This window comes from Meira miltonrushii (assembly GCF_003144205.1).
Source record: "Meira miltonrushii strain MCA 3882 unplaced genomic scaffold FA14scaffold_2, whole genome shotgun sequence".
Taxonomy (NCBI): Eukaryota; Fungi; Basidiomycota; class Exobasidiomycetes; order Exobasidiales; family Brachybasidiaceae; genus Meira; species Meira miltonrushii.
In genome coordinates this window covers 2,845,190-2,856,403 of record NW_020289944.1, presented here as the reverse complement: position 1 = coordinate 2,856,403, position 11,214 = coordinate 2,845,190, and the positions used below count along the sequence as shown (strand labels likewise).

General features: G+C 43.5%; 4 protein-coding genes across 4 annotated transcripts; 3 read left to right on the top strand and 1 right to left on the bottom strand.

The window, feature by feature from the left end:
* Nucleotides 1-24: 24 nt before the first annotated feature.
* Nucleotides 25-1,737, top strand: FA14DRAFT_46196 (putative serine/threonine protein phosphatase 4 catalytic subunit). Its single transcript, XM_025502383.1, has one exon. The coding sequence runs from the start codon at nt 349-351 to the stop codon at nt 1,264-1,266; it is 918 nt and encodes a 305-aa protein (XP_025356034.1). The 5' UTR covers nt 25-348; the 3' UTR covers nt 1,267-1,737.
* On the top strand, nt 1,579-3,875 carry FA14DRAFT_155142 (ArgJ-domain-containing protein; the record flags this gene model as incomplete). Its single annotated transcript, XM_025497735.1, has 3 exons — nt 1,579-1,996; nt 2,072-2,263; nt 2,329-3,875. The coding sequence occupies 3 exons, from the start codon at nt 1,579-1,581 to the stop codon at nt 3,873-3,875; spliced, it is 2,157 nt and encodes a 718-aa protein (XP_025356033.1).
* A 26-nt stretch (nt 3,876-3,901) lies between these two features.
* On the bottom strand, nt 3,902-8,223 carry FA14DRAFT_160759 (uncharacterized protein). Its single transcript, XM_025498813.1, has one exon. The coding sequence runs from the start codon at nt 7,797-7,799 to the stop codon at nt 4,080-4,082; it is 3,720 nt and encodes a 1,239-aa protein (XP_025356032.1). The 5' UTR covers nt 7,800-8,223; the 3' UTR covers nt 3,902-4,079.
* Nucleotides 8,224-9,460: 1,237 nt separating this feature from the next.
* FA14DRAFT_160758 (uncharacterized protein) lies at nt 9,461-10,919 on the top strand. The gene has a single exon (XM_025498812.1). The coding sequence runs from the start codon at nt 9,481-9,483 to the stop codon at nt 10,540-10,542; it is 1,062 nt and encodes a 353-aa protein (XP_025356031.1). The 5' UTR covers nt 9,461-9,480; the 3' UTR covers nt 10,543-10,919.
* The last annotated feature ends 295 nt before the right edge of the window (nt 10,920-11,214 follow it).

Here is an 11,214-nt window from a genome sequence, read left to right as displayed (position 1 = left end):
TTTTTTTTTCTATTGAGTTGATAAAACTTTGGTTCGAATGCCTTGTACGGATTTAACATTCAATATTACACGCCCACACACACACATGTACACAGTACATTACGCGTCTGGTTTCATTTCATTCCTCCTTTACCTACGCCATTCACCATCATCATCCATATATACCCGACACAAAATTGTGCCAAATTTGAGCAGAGAAGCGATTGATCGTCATCAGTATTAACCCTAGAAGTGTCACAAGTGGTTGATTGGCTAATCGCCCTTTCAAGAACGCCTCCCGATACGATCATATTCATCGCAATTCAATCCGGTCCTTCTCCGACTCGGTCTTCATAGCAAATTCACAGGATGTCGTCCGATCTAGACCGGCAGATTGCACAGCTAGAGAGATGCGAGCCAATCTCTGAAGCTCAAGTCAAGAATCTATGCCTAAAGGCGAGAGAGATTCTGGTAGAAGAATCCAATGTCCAACATGTTGATGCACCTGTTACAATCTGTGGGGACATTCATGGCCAATTCTGGGATCTGATGGAACTATTCAAACATGGAGGACTATGTCCTAAGACGAACTACCTCTTCATGGGAGACTTTGTCGATCGAGGATTCTACAGTGTGGAAACGTTTCTTTTATTGCTTGCATACAAGGTACGCTATCCGGATCGGATCACACTGATCAGAGGTAATCACGAATCTCGGCAGATCACACAGGTATACGGATTCTATGATGAATGCTCGCGGAAGTATGGTAGTGCAAACGTTTGGAGGTATTGCTGTGAAGTGTTTGACTATCTGGCTTTGGGAGCGGTTGTGGATGGAAGGGTGTTTTGCGTGCATGGAGGATTAAGTCCGAGCGTGGCAACAATAGATGAAATACGATCGATAGACAGAAAGCAGGAAGTGCCACACGATGGAGCAATGTGCGATCTGCTGTGGTCAGATCCAGATGAGATACAAGGCTGGGGAATGTCACCTAGAGGTGCAGGATATTTGTTCGGAGGGGATGTTGCGACGCAATTCGCTCATACAAATGATATTGACCTAATAGCCAGAGCACATCAATTGGTTTTGGAAGGGTACAAGATCATGTTTGATTCCACAATCGTAACCGTTTGGAGTGCGCCAAATTATTGTTACAGATGCGGAAATGTTGCAAGTATACTTAAATTGGATGATGGATTGAACCAAAAATACGAAACCTTTGATGCCGCTGCTCAGGAAAGCCAAAATATACCTTCAAAGCGATGTGCTCCAGAGTATTTCCTATAGACCTTACCGGCAATGCAAGAGAAAGCTTGATAATGGCTTTTAGCACGATCAAGCTGGACAATTTACCCTATTAGAGAGAGAAGACATGGCCAAAGCAGCCGTGTAGATGCAGGCAAGCATCACATGTATTATGTAGCAAAAAAGCGACCCTTTGTCGCACTCACCTCTTTGATCTTTTTGTACTTCTAGCACATCCTTCAGTCAATTTCTATATTGAATCGATCATTATCAGATTGTAGGTCCTATCGGAAAAGGTCGCCGCAACCTAATGTTAAATGAAGATTGGCGCTAGAGAGAGTAGGTACGCGGAGAATGCCTGAGCGTGACTCAGTGTTGCGAATCTTCTTCCCGGCATGCATATGCGTGTCGATCATGAGCAAAGATAGCAATTTGACTGCTCAACAATCTTCCTTTCAACCTTTGATCACTGAAATAGGCTCTTACGCAAAGACTGCTTATCCGGCATACACTCTTTCTGCTTTGTTTGCCCTAAGTGCTCCATTTGGATTCGCAGGTGGAAGAGATTTGGAAAGGATTAAAAACGCTGCCGTTACACCACGTACTCAGGCTATCGTTGGCAAAGTTGCCGGAAAGACAATCTCTGATTCCCTCAAAAAGCCATCTTCTTTGCCTCCTTTTTGGCAATTAGCAGGCTTTGCAGTTGCTTTTGGAGGTGGTGGTTATATTATCGATCAAGGTGATATCCTAAACGGAGCAGGAACTGTTACAGGTATGTTTGGGTTGAGGGTATGATGACATTGGTGCATAAATGGCTAATATTGTAAAACTCTTTCTCGTTATGTAGCCTGGTCAGGTATCTATTTGTTCTTCAACGCAATCAGTGCTATTCGAAGACCATCACCGCTTTCACTGCTCCTAGCAACATCTACGACAATTGGTGCTACCATTCACGGCTGCTATTACTTCAACAGAACATCTTGGAAAGGAGCCGTTCCTGGTTTGCATCCTCAAAAGAGCTCAACTCCCTACAAGTTCGGTAGCTCTTCCTCTTAAGCATGAATATGTTTGCCCGTCGTCTCTTCTCTACGACCACAATGGCAGCTGCTTCCACTCCTGGACCATCCACGAAAGCAGCTAGGTTCGCTACTCCGATAGACGCATCAAGTTTGCCAAAAGGATTCAAAGTGGCAGCAACGTATGCTGGAATCAAAGCTGCCATCTCACCCGTAGCCACTCCTCCAGGAGGTAGCCAAACCAAAGCCAGTCCTAAACCGGACTTGGCTCTGATCACAGCTGATGAGCCAGTAGCTGCAGCAGGTACGTTTACGAGAAACGTATTCAAAGCTGCACCGGTGGTATTGAGTAGCGATCTTTTGGTTCAAGGATCAAAGACCAAAGCAGGAGCTCGAGCAAAGAGTATCTTAGTCAATAGCGGTTGTGCAAATGCGGTAACCGGACAGGGTGGTTACAATGACGCCAAACAATGTGCTCAATGGGTTTCAGAATTACGACCGGCAAAGAATGAAGAGGATAACAAGACATTGCTTTTGTCTACCGGTGTGATCGGTGTCCCACTTCCAATGAATGCTATCGAGAAAGCATTGCCAAAGATTGCTTCGGGAGATGCGCTGAAAAATGACGAAAAGTCTTGGTGGGAAGTAGCAAGAGCATTCATGACGACTGATACGTTTCCAAAATTACGTGCACGCTCATTTGAACTTGCGGGTAGACAATGCAATATGGTCGGAATAGATAAAGGAGCGGGAATGATTCATCCGAATATGACTGGACCTGCAGCCTCTGCTTCTGCTGGATTGCATGCCACTCTTTTGGGCTTAATTTGCACAGATGCTCCAATCGAGCCTGCTTCTTTACAATCTGCTCTTGAAGCTGCTGTCACCAAATCGTTCAACTGTATTAGCGTGGATGGTGATATGAGCACGAATGACACAATTATCGCTTTAGCATCAGGTCAAGCTCCAGCATCATCCTCAAAGAACGCTTTGCCTTCAGGTCAGGAATTGACACGCGAAAGTCACCCAGAAGAGTTTGCAATCTTTGTCGAACGTTTAACCGAATTTTGTACTGAATTAGCCCATCTGATCGTAAGGGATGGAGAAGGAGCGGAAAAGTTTGTTCAAATTCATGTAAAAGGAGCACCAACGTTTGCAGACGCACATGCGATCGCATCTTCGATTAGTACTTCTGCATTGACCAAATGTGCTTTACATGGAAGTGATGCAAATTGGGGAAGAATTTTATGTGCAGCAGGATATACAAACATGCGTGGAGGATTGGTCGATTCTAGAACTGTTGATGGAACCCCAGAAGCTTCGCAATCGAGCGACTTTGCTACAAAGTCTTGGCAAATCGATCCTTTGTCCATTTCTGTACGCTTTTTGAAACCAAGCAGTGCTCCTTCAAACTCATCCGATATTGTGGACGAATTGGTGGTATTGAAAGATGGTACACCTCAAAAAGTTGATGAAGCTAAAGCAAAGGCATTGTTGGATCTGGAAGATATTGAGATCGAAGTAGACCTCCAAGGTGGTACTTGGGGAAAAGGCAAAGCAAGTGCATCAGCAACGTACTGGACTTGCGATTTTAGTAAAGAGTATATTGCTATTAATGGTGATTATCGATCTTAATTAAAGAAACATGGTCAAATTGAACAAAATATTGATTGCATAGTACATATTGAAATATAATGAAGTTTTTGTTTCAATTAAAAAAAGGGCAGGGGAAAGATATTGTTCGTAGAGGTTTGGGTATAGAAATACAAATAGAGAAACAGGCAAGACTTCCGGAGCAGAAATATCAGAGAAAAGGCAGAAGCAAGCTTTAAACGAGAATTAAGGGGAATTTTCCGAGAATGAGCTGTACATTTCATCTCTTGACTGTTCGGCAGAGCTTGCAATTTCTTCTACTGCTTGCAAAGTAGATACTCGTTTTTCAGCAAGGGATTTTGTTGGTGAAGATGAGGTACGAGAGACCGAATCTTTTGATGCATTTGTTTCATTTTCCGGTGTTAGAAAAGTTTGATTTGGAGAAGAAGAGTTTTTGGATCTATGCGTTGATCCGTTCCTGCCTAAAGAATCGCGTAATTGATTGATCGCAGAGTCTGCTCCAAGGTTGACAGGAGTCTGATCGCCTTTCACTGTTTCTGGAGACAGATCACCATCGCTATAGCGTTCTTGAGAATGATCTCTAGTCTTTTCCTTGCCATTCGGCGAAGTCATTGTATCAAAATATCCTCGTGCATTAGTAGCACTAGCCAAAGGTTGAGCAGCCGAAGAACTTGAAGCGCTGGTAAGAAGATTTGAAACGCCATACATGCTAAATCGATTTCTTGCAGAGGATTTTGCACGTTTGAGCGTATTTGCTGCATCTTCTCGCATTTGCGTCATATTCAAAGAAGGTGAAGAAGATCGTACTTGTGTTTGACCGAAAAGAGAAGCAACACTTTGTCTTCTGCTGCTTGCTTGACTTACTGGTGCACTGGCTGTATGCAAAGAAGGATCAGGAGATATTTTGAGGCCAGCCGATCCTTGGTATGCAACCGCACTTGAGACAACATTGGCTTCTGAGTAAATAGCACTGGGAGACAAAGGCGGACTCTCGTAAAACCTTTTCGGAGTATCTTCGCAGATAGAATTTCGCTTTAAAGGTGGAGATATTGTCGACATATCCAATGATGTTGGCACTCGATTAACGATAGAGAATGATTCGTACGAAGGTCCCATGGTAAAAGAACTTTGAGCAGATTGAGATCTCGATCGTCTCTTCCATACTTCACGTAAATTGATTGATTTCTTACGTGCATGAACAGGTTTAGCCGTACCATCGCCGCCCTCGACTTGTTCTACTGCCGATTGTTCTTCGCTTGCAGTTCTTCCAAGATCGATTGTGGAAGTCATGGGAGAAGCGGGAAGACTGCCTGTTGTCGACCTCATACTGCCCAATCGTGAATTGGCACGTCTTAATGTTCCTTTGACACGAGAACTTATAGATTCCACCGGCGAGGAGATTCGTTGCACTGGTGTGGTAGGACCGGTAGCGGTACTTCCTGTATCTATGCTAGGTAACGTATTCGCTCGTAATGTGTTTAAGGAATTCCTTTTGGGCGTAGGATTTGATTCGCTGCTACTTAATGTGCTCACTTCGCTGATAGTGGAAGTCAAAGGTGGACGTGAAACGGATGAATCGATGGGCGTTAAACTGTTCATTCTTCTTGGTCTTTTCACTGTTGGCATTTGTGTTGCTGCCAACTTTGCTAAGCCCATCGCTGCTCCGACTGCCGATCCGAGCGAAGGCGCAGAATTTTGACGTAATTGATGAGACATAAGTGCTTCACTTATCTCTCTTACGGTAGAAGGTCCAATTGCGCTATTGCCGCTGCTGCTGCTATTACTACCTGCAACATTTTGCATAGCAGAAGCAGGTACGCCCAATAAACCAGCAGGAGCGATCAATACATCTGAGAATACCATATTACGATCCACAGTAGCTCTTGTAGAGGTAGACGGGAACTTGACAAGAGTTTCCAAGCCACTGCTATTGGCCTGCGTCGCCTTGACATTGGCAGACAAGAAATTGGAAACAAGCGAAGCACCATTTGTGGCACCCGGTATAGAGCTTAGACTGTTTGGTGCTTTTACCTCAGATGGTTTCCTTTGGATCTTCTCGTTCTCAGCAGTTGCAAGGCGAAGGGCATCGTGCCATGTTCGTCTTTCACGTTCATTTGACGCCGAGAATTCAAAATGATGTGCCCCAAGAGAGAGTCGGAAGCCATGCGGTACAACTGATTTACCGCCAATTTCCATGGTAGTGAAAAGGTGATGAGATTCAATCGGTGGAGTGTTTGCTTTCTTGCAAGATTCTTCATATACCGCAATATCCAAATTAGGAACGATGCTCACCTCATCCAATGGGAACCAATACCGACAATCGAGCTGACCGTTCTTTCTTGTGCGAGCTATGAGAACAAAATTGGACCACATCACCACCCCGAGTCTCTGAAATCGCAAAGGTACTGTCAAAGGTTCATCAATGCTGTGATGATGCAAGATGTCCATTGTGCCGGATAACTGAGGGGCTCCCAAAGATTGTACAAAGGATTGAGGTAGCAAGACATTCGGCTCGATTCTTGTCAAGATCAATTGAGCCATCAAATCTTTTTCACGTATCCTACTTGCTTCATCCACTTCATCTGCTACCCTTCGCATAGATTCGATAGCCGACTGAATTGAAGATCTCGTGTGCATCTCTTGCGGTGGAGTGTTCTTTAGCAGAGAATTCAACACCAGAGGATATAGACACATCCTCTGAACTGGCTTGATCAAGTAATCTGCAAGTAGAAGTCTGTGACTGTTGAACGATCGAGACAAGGCCGGACCTGGGCTAGAAGGTGTTGTGGTACCGGAAGAGGGCGAAGAGGGCATAAGAGAAGATGTAGTATCCGTCGGTGTGAGACTAGAAAGAATACCAGACGAAGTCAATGGAGCGAAAAATCCTGAAGGCTGTCTTGAAATCGATTGCCTTCTTGAGTTTGGCGTAGAGGAAGTGCGAGATTGTGTTCTGATCAGATTTCCACACAAGCGTTCATAAGCGGCAAAATCGTCTCCTCCATGCCTCCTTTCCGCCTCTCTTATCATTACCATTGCCTCCGAATGGCGTGAACAGAAGATCATGTAGTTTTGAAATTGTACGATGCTATCCTGAAGATGATCAATGATTTTCTGTATGGCGTCACCACATCTTAAAGCTTTTTCCAAAGATGTTTCAGGATCCTGTGGACGAAGTTGCTCTTGTTCCAAAATTGTATCCCATTTTCGCAACAGTGAAGAATGCAGCTCGTACAATTTACTTCCATTACGTGAAACTGCTGCTAGCCTGCTTTCATCTTCGTCAAAAAATGGTTGATATACCAAATTAGGAAAGAAGATTGTCACTAGATTGCTCAAATCTTCCGTATATCCTCGTTCGGTTTCAACTAATTCCAATAGTCCATGATATCTCCTCAGTGCTTCTGCTTCTCGCTTTTCTTCGCTCATTTCTGCTGGCGTTGAGCATGCTGTGACGTATTGTCGAGGTGAGGATGGGATCGGAGGCAGTTCTTTTTCAATTGATGCTGAGCCGTGTTGATTTATTTCTTTCACAATTGCCGCATTATTTGTTGTTGCTGCAGTTGAAACGGCTGATTGTAATGAACTTGCGGCCGTTTCAAGACTGTTTTGAGATTGCACAGTTCCCGTTGTGGATTGTGAAGGCGTTCTGCTAATGTCAGATGTTGGCCTTAATTGAGGCCAATCGGATCCATGTTCATCTGTGACCGCCTCGGCAGGACTATCGATGCTGAGTCCAAGCGCACTTTTATCTATACTTGATGTTTCATCTTTCCGTCCGTACGAGGTGGAAGAAGGCTGAATGCTGTCCGAATCGAATGTGACTTTGTGTGTCCGAGCTTCATTGTCCGATTTACTCGTTTTGTGTGATTGAACAATCTCCGCAACGCATGCTGTGCCATTTGAAGGACTGGGAACAAGCATGACTTCACTATCTGGGTTACCCATCTTGATTTGGTCCTTGCTTGATGAGACGCTTCGCTATTCTTGCGTTTATATGCTGTGAGACTTCTATTGCATCAGCATGATTACTCTACTCCTTATGTTTGATCTGATCAAGAGAACAAGAAAGAGATGGGTGATTGTAAGTATATCTGGTCATTTTGAAACAATTGAATTGCAAATGAAGTCACTTCGAACATTCTCGTGCCTGATGCGAAATTAAAAAAACAAGCGCGAGTGCCATCACCGTCATGCCGGCGCAACTCCTTTTAAGGGTTTTTTCTTTGACCACGTTTTTTCATCTTCGGGCCGAATGTTTAGTGAACAACAGTACTCACATTTTATACTAATGTCTTATTTCCGGGCAGAATGGATGCCTTTTCTTTTTGTTTTATTCAGCCTATTTGATGATGATCAAAGTGGCTTTTGGTGATCGAATGATGGGGATGAAAATAGAAATACCTTCTTGTCATATCCTTTGTCAATGTATTGCCCGATTGATTATTCGAAATGTACCAACCCTGGGGTTACAATGTATTTGATGGGATTATCCATGCATCAATGGGTTGCAATTCGCTGAAATGGCACCATTTCACTCAATTTTACGCATTCAATTTTAATTCACGCTTAGATGAAATTCTAATTAACAATTCGCGCCTTCAAATCTCGGCTGTTCTCCTCCAAGTGAAATGGTTACCGGTTTCGATTTGAAAAAGCAGTGGCTTATCCTTCCAGATCGCACAATAAATCAACATAATACTTGTTTCATGCAGGGTGCTAAAAGAAACAAGAGATCTTTTGTACTATACAAACCCGAATGGGCTGACCTTATTTCTCTTATCGTTTGCTTTTAGCTTTGTTTTTTCCTGGCATCCAAGCGAAGCAAGAGTCAAGAAATAGGCCCAAGTCGAGATTGTTTGAACACACACACTATGGTTTTTGTTTGCACAGACGTAATGCCAAGCGCGCGCGTGAGAGAAGCGATCCAAGATGTAAATTGTTTTCTGCTTAATGACACAATCCTGCTTGCACACAAATGCAGGTCAAGATGCGGCGTAGCATAAGCAGCTTTTTTGCATACGAACGCGTAATAAACAAGGGTGGGAAAAATACAAAAAAGGCTGACAAGGTGCATAGCTTCTTCCAAAGGTAGGGTTCCAAGTGCGTAAAAAAAAGAAAGGAAAGTTAAGCTTATGGGGCTGGAAGCTTCCATTCTAAATAGCAGCGCATTAATGGATCGATAATAGCATATCGAATCGATTTTAGTATAAATTTAGAAGCAGGTATTTGAGAATACCATAATAGCTATCGCGAATATAGAAAATTAGTATATCTTCGAATAGAAGGAAGTGATCCATGAAATAATTAAAGTCGAGAGTCTATCTTATTCAGTCAACAGAAAGTTTAAATGTGATTACATGCTACGGATATTTCCCGGGCAGAACATCTTAGAGTCAACTAACTATACTGGGCTACTCACTACTACGGGCTTTTTTAAGACCTACCCAATAATGCTTATACAATATTTTTATAGCCGGTAATGATACGCGTTCGGTAATTTGAAAGATGCTCTTTAAGCCGGTAAGGTCTGCTTCTCAACCGGCGCGTGCGCAGCGCAGCTTAAAAGTGGTAGCTCGCATATACAGATGTCTGTCCACTTTTTCTTCCCCACGATCTACCTCCAAAGATGTCGTCATCCGAACTATCTCCTCGTCATGTTCGACCTGATATGGTTCAATCTGCAGTTTCATTCTTGAAAGATGCAAAAGTACAACAATCAACAGTTTCACAAAGGGTATCTTTTTTGGAAAGTAAAGGTTTAAGTCCGGATGAAATTGATGAGGCATTAAGACAAACTGGTGCAAGTGGTGCAATCACTGCCGGACAAGCAGCTCAAGCAGGTCCAAGTCATTCTGTTTACCCTCAACAGCAGCAGCAGTATGGTGCCCCTGCTATGTACTATCAAAACGGATATGGTCAAGCACAAATGCCACCTCAATCTCGCGATCGTGATTGGAGAGATTGGTTCATCATGGCTGTTGTTTCGGGAACGGTAGGCTATGGAGTGATTGCATTAGCACGGAAATATCTCTTTCCCCATCTACAACCTCCCAACCAACATATCCTGGAAGAGGATCGAGATGCATTGACGGCAAAATACGATGAAGTTGCAGCCCAATTGGCCGCTTTGGATGCAGAAACAAAAGCAGTAAAAGCAGGAGTTGAAGAACAAAAAGAAGCAATCGAAAAGAGTATACAAGAAGTAGAAGATACCGTTAAAGCACTACGCGAGGCTGATAAGAGACGTGCGGATGATATGGATACGGTAAAGAGTGAAGTGGATGCAATGAAGGATTCATTGGCAAGAATGTTCGAAAAGACAAAAGAAGCCCAAACAGCAAGCTTGTCTGAATTGCAAACCGAGTTGAAGTCTTTGAAGAGCTTATTGGTCTCTCGTAACTCTGCCGCACCTCAAGCAGGTTTGACTTCAAGTGTTTCTGCAGGTGGATTGGCAGGCAGACCATATTCCCCATTCGGTGCTCCCGTCACTGCCAACACCGGTGATGCATCCCCTGCTTTCACCAATACATCTTCTCCTCGTCCTTCTATTCCCGCTTGGCAATTGGCTGATTCGTCAAATAGTTCTGCCGCAACCAAGAGTGCACCAGCTGATGAACCCACTGGAACATCAGCTGTCCAAGCTGGATCGGAACATGCTAAAGAATCCGCATCCTCTATTTCGAGTTAGTTGAAAGCGATCGTGATGATTTTGAAACCTTTTGTGTATTGTTTATCTGTGATTAATAGGAATGCAAAAATATCTGATTAAAAGTTTAGATGGGGAAAAGGTGCAAAGGATGAGGTAGAAGAGGATGGTAAAGAGAAAAAGGGAAGAAAGACAAAAACAGTCGAAGCAGGAAAGGTGATCAAGGATGATTCCATACAGGGTGAGTATATAAAGCACGCATACATTCAAAACTTTGAAGGTATTCATCAACATCTTTCTCTAGCAACTGAAAAGCCAACTTTATACCCCAACCCTACGCCGAACACAAGCACGACATCATCCAAATCAAATCGAAAGTCAAAGACTACCAACGCATAGCCTACACCAAATCAAAAAACACAATCAATATCAGGACCTTGGTCTTCGCCATGGCAATCAATGTCTCAACCAAATTCATCACCAGCAACAGGATCAAAATCACAATCAATGTCTAAAAGACGTCACCACCGATATACAAGAAAATGCCAAAGAATGAATGGTAAACAATGGCTTTTGTAATATCTTATTTCAATACAATAAACATACTGTCATTATCCTAATTTGGCCAGCAGGCGAGAACACGCTCCCGCTTGGTTTGATAAGGAAGCTAGGGTGCCGTATCTCAAAGCGGAGCCGTATTCAGCCTGAAAATGG

Coding starts and splice junctions, on each gene's coding strand:
- FA14DRAFT_160758 (XM_025498812.1), top strand. CDS start 9,481: ATGTCGTCATCCGAACTATCTCCTCGTCATGTTCGACCTGATATGGTT.
- FA14DRAFT_46196 (XM_025502383.1), top strand. CDS start 349: ATGTCGTCCGATCTAGACCGGCAGATTGCACAGCTAGAGAGATGCGAG.
- FA14DRAFT_160759 (XM_025498813.1), bottom strand. CDS start 7,799: ATGGGTAACCCAGATAGTGAAGTCATGCTTGTTCCCAGTCCTTCAAAT.